Below are 4901 nucleotides of genomic sequence, written 5' to 3'. Positions count from 1 at the left end.
TACGGTGTCGTTTCACAATGATTTTCCTTTGCCACCAAAGGAGATTACTTGAGCCAGGGACTATCACTGTTAATATGTGGTGTTGAGAGTGACCATATCAATACAGAGAGACTGGGCCATGCTCCTTGTGGCTGTGGACACTTTTGTGAGAGAAAAAAAGTTTCTGAAGATTTGAAAATGGAAAAGTTACATCATCATGCCGACATGGAAAATGGCCACTGAGACAGTGTTGGTTTTGTTTTTTTATTTCTTTTTTTCCATTTATTTACAAGCTTTAGATTTGCTCTATCAGTATGAAGAATTACAAGCACTTCAGGGTCAGCAACATCTCTTAGTGTTTTTGTACAAGATGCTTGCTCTTTTATTTCCATTCATTCAAATGTTTTGTTGTTGCTTCACGGCCTCTTGGTAGTGGCTTGAATGCATAGTTCTGCCACTTTGCCGGATTATATGTGTCATAGAGCAAGCTAAAGCAGAAGAAATTGGTGTGGCTATCCCCATGATACCCTTAAACTTTTTGACGTGCTAAACCATGAATCCTCCTTAGTACCCTTACGTCTTCAGCCCCAGACGCGTTGTTTGTTTGTAACAGAACAACTGGTAAATTAGGGAGGCTGTTTAGAACAGGTTTTACCATAATTATTAATCATTAATATTATTAACATAATTTTAAGTCATTATTTCTATATCCTCCAAAGCCTTCACATTCTGACCACCTGCAAATGTTAAATACATTTCATATCTGCAGTTCTTAAAAAAAATAAATTAAAGAGTCTGAACTGATGTTTTTTTTTTCTTTTGTAGCACGTTTTTTTTCATATTATTAAAGTCTTTTTCTTAAAAAGTAACAAAAGAAAGAAAATTAAAAACTTTTAACTGAAATAGTTCTATAAATAATACATGTTTTTTTCCCTCTTCTTCTTTTTGTTTAGTGCTCCAGCAAAGTTAAGTCACGTCGCTGTGGGTGTGGAAAACCGTACCATAAACCTCTCACCCCATTCATCCCAACCATCCTCTTCTCTTCCAGCCGATTCATATGTGTGGCTTTGTTATGTTTTGTTTTGTTTTAGATAATGCAGTTATCTTTTTTTTTTTTTTTGCAGCGACCATTGTCCTTTTTAGCACTAATTGGCAAACATGTCCATTTTCTCTTCCTATTGTTTTTTTTTTTTTATTTTTTTAGTTTTGTCCTGCAGCCCTTCGTCAATTGTCCTCTGACTCTTCCTCGGCCTCGCGCAGCCAGGTGAAGAAGGCTGTGACGGACTTGAGGGCCACACCCTTGCCCTGCTGCTCTGACGGGTCTTTGCTTGACTCCCATTTGTAGAACGCATCCTCCGAGATTACGTCTTCGTCATACAAACAGTCGAAAAACATCCGGAGCAAGTCTAGGAAAAACACAGAAAGAGTTGATGTAAAAAAAAAAAAAAAACACAGTTAATAACAGCACAAAAAAATGACACGTGACCATTACGCCATTTACGTCTGAGAAAGAAAATACATTTTCATTCACTTTGCACACACCAGCAAACCCTCAGTGACTGAGTCTTCCCTTAATGCACAACCCATCATGCCATGTGACTTGCCCTTGGATTCTTTACTCTCAGAGTCTTAAAGGAACCATATGTAAGATTGTGGCCAAAACTGGTACTGCAATCACTTTCAAATTACTGTAGAGCGTTGTATCCCCTCCTCCCTGACTCGAGGTTGCCAACCCGGAATGCTGAAACACTACTGACTTTGTGATTAGTAGATAGGTGGAGGGTGGCGCATCAGGCCAAAACAGAACATGACATGACAAAACACATCAACATCAGTTAAGGGCTGCAACTTCACTTTTTAAATGACAATATCCTGGCAGGACTACTGCTATCAGTAATATAAGTATTTGAAATTAACATGATTTCTTAATGTCTTGTGACATACCAGGGCCATTTTATGATTAATTGAAATACATTTCTTACATACGATTCCTTTAAGGAAATAGCAGATATATGAAACAGCAGCAAATTCCAATGATTGACTATCACCCTGTAACACAAGGTCTTTGAGTCCTCCTGAAATACTCAATGACATGATCTCACTGTGCTCCAGTGACCGCATGGACAAAGTCATTTAAACTGGCTAAATCTGATGTGTTCAGGTATGGACCCTTTCAAGAGAGTTCCATTATCAGCATCATAGTTGGCCCCACAAGACTTCCTTTTTAACATTCCATATGTTATCTTAATGTAGAGGAAGTAGATAGGGGCCCAAACAGAACGTTCAAGCATTGTTTTTGTTTTTATTGATGAAAGGGTCCATTGGGTATTGATGAGATTAGTCAAATGTGGTAAAGCAGAGCTGGAAAACGTACGGTGTGAATAACTACATGTGCGGGACATTCCCCGGTATCATACAGAGCCCCAGTGACAGCCTTGCCCTACCAAGATACAGTAGGCCTTTTTCAAAATAACCAGCCCATGAAACACACACCTCACTCTGTCTAGCATGCAGTGTCAACAGAGCAATGCTCTGGTTACAATCATGATTCAAAGCATGATCCTTGCTGCACAGCAATACAGTGCCAAGTGCCAGGAACTCCAGACTTTGGGGTGAAGCACCATAGGTTTACTTACCAAATAAAAATTTCAGAAGTATATCCTGATATAAAAAAATGCAATACAAAGTCTTATATATATTGATAAAATCTACTTTCAACAGGTGAAGGCGGCCCTTCACACTAGTACGAGTTTAGTGGGAAATGAGCATATCAGACTGTGGTGTTAGGCCTCAAAAACCCTGCAGCTAAAAACTGCTTTGAGTTGCATGTGGTCGTTTGATGTGGAAGAGCTTTACAGCTGCTGAGGCACTTCCTTGTTTAAATGGTGTGCTTCAGTCCAAAATGAAGCCTTTAAGCATGGTCCAATTTTGTCCATTCTTCTCAGATGACCTCTCATTAAGTGCCATTATGACAGTCGTTTCCACACTTTTTTTGCTGTCTAATGTGGCATAGTAATGTATCCAAGTGCTGGGCTTGACTTTGGTCAGAGTTTGTGGTACAACATCAATACTATAAAATTTATAAATTATAAAAATGAACGCAATGGTCACTGAAACCATAAACACCTCCTTACTAACATTAATAATTACATTTGTAAACATAGCACACCTAAATAACATGACTGCATTTGTAAACATAGGCTATAGCACACCTTAAAGGTGCGCTAAGCAATGTTACCCACTTTCTAGGCTAAACATTTTGTCACATACAGCAAACATCACCTCACCATCCGCTAGCTGCCTGTGCCCCGAATACACTGTAAAAAACACAGTCTCTGTCTTTGGCCCAGGTTCCAAAAATGGCAACAAAAACAACTTGGTCGAGCCTGGACCATAAAAACATAAACTGTTCCAGCCAATCACCGACCAGATGCACGTTTAGGAGAGTTTCAATTGCACAGGAGGGAGTAGCGAGCTAGCTCTGTTTTGTTTGAACGTCAACAGAAGTAACGTTACCCTACATCGCTTAGAGCCTTCAACCTCTTAGAACCTTTAATAACATGCTGACATTTGTAAACATAACACACCTTCATAACATGCTGACATTTGTTCCCCACCATCAAATCTATGAAATGGCTCAGGGTGACTAGGGTCTCTCAGAACCATTTTTGTTTGTTTTTGAAACAGCTATTTCTGGAACACATCAAGTGTTACTTACTTGGGGGCTGGTCCAGTTTAACTATCAATGCTTGAAGTGCATAAAGTGCTTGCAACTGGCGCTCTGTGTCTGAGTTAAGGTACTTGAGTAATACAGGCAACCTCTTCTGGATGATGGCTGTGTCCACTCTACAGGAGGAGGCGTCCCCTGTACACAAGAGATGGACAGAGCGAGAAAGAGTGAAAGAGAGAGAGAGAGGGGGGGCGAGAGAGAGAGAGTGTGTGAGATGTTTACTGTGCATACAAAACAAGTCATCAGAGCAATGAGGGCTCACTGCCTCCCAAACTAACACAAAACAGGCTTTCCAACGTTTCATCTTTGAAGCGTCCAGAGCAAATTCTACTGCCCCATGCCTGCTCTTTTTCCCCCAAAGACAGCTACTTTGGATCACACCAGCTGTGTGTAGTCTAAGTGTTAATATGTGTCTGTGTGAATGGGCACACATATTTGAGTGTAGGGTGTGCATACAAATAATTTATAATATTTGAATAACCAACAGTGTTATTCAGATATAATTTGGTTATTCATGTTGCCAACACTGCTATTTTGAGGGTGTATTATCCAGGACATAAGGTGGATAGTGTCTGGTCTTTCCAGACGTGGTGTGCTTAGCAATAGTCTCAAGCAATAACAGTCCTTCATTAGATTGTGAATTCGGTGGTCTACCTTTTATATCTTGTTTATTTCACTGCATTGTGTAGGCTACATTCACAAATACATTACATAAACAAAACAAAGAAATGGGGAAAATATCTCTGATCCACTGTTTCTGGAGATGCTATGCTATGCTGATTCTGTTTGTTTCAAAATAAGTGAACAGGGATATTAATGTTTGAATAGTATATCTCAAACTGTTAACCGATTATTCCACTATCCGTGCAGACCCCTACTGAGTGTATGTGTGTGATTAAGAGTGTGTGAGTGTGTGTGTATGTGTGTTTGTCCAGGTTAGATAGGAGAGTTATACTTACATTTCACTGCTGCTTTGCACACAGCAGTCATTAAAGCTCTCAGGAAGGGAGGGGAGCTCATCTCAGCTTCATCCAGATTCGCCTGAGGAGACAAATAAGACAAATCATTTCAGAAATAACTAGACAAAAAACATTTACACAGAGGCTCCAACATTTGTGAACCGTGTTACGACATTATGTGCGTTATTATATGTAATGTACCCAATTCATTAAATGTGAATGGCAATGTCCTA

At 39.6% G+C, this 4901-nt stretch overlaps 1 protein-coding gene across 1 annotated transcript in view; it reads right to left on the bottom strand.

Annotated features, from left to right (window-relative positions):
* Positions 1–229: 229 nt before the first annotated feature.
* Positions 230–4901, bottom strand: part of eif4g3b (eukaryotic translation initiation factor 4 gamma, 3b) — a 45166-nt gene continuing 40494 nt past the window's right edge. The window contains 3 exon segments of the mRNA XM_048240309.1: positions 230–1385; positions 3698–3844; positions 4669–4750. Coding sequence (XP_048096266.1) covers positions 1204–1385; positions 3698–3844; positions 4669–4750 — 411 coding nt within the window. The 3' untranslated portion in view covers positions 230–1203.

Source organism: Alosa alosa, chromosome 4, assembly GCF_017589495.1.
Source record: "Alosa alosa isolate M-15738 ecotype Scorff River chromosome 4, AALO_Geno_1.1, whole genome shotgun sequence".
Taxonomy (NCBI): domain Eukaryota; kingdom Metazoa; phylum Chordata; class Actinopteri; order Clupeiformes; family Clupeidae; genus Alosa; species Alosa alosa.
Note: the sequence above shows the minus strand (reverse complement) of the source record. Positions and strands in the feature narration are given on the sequence as shown.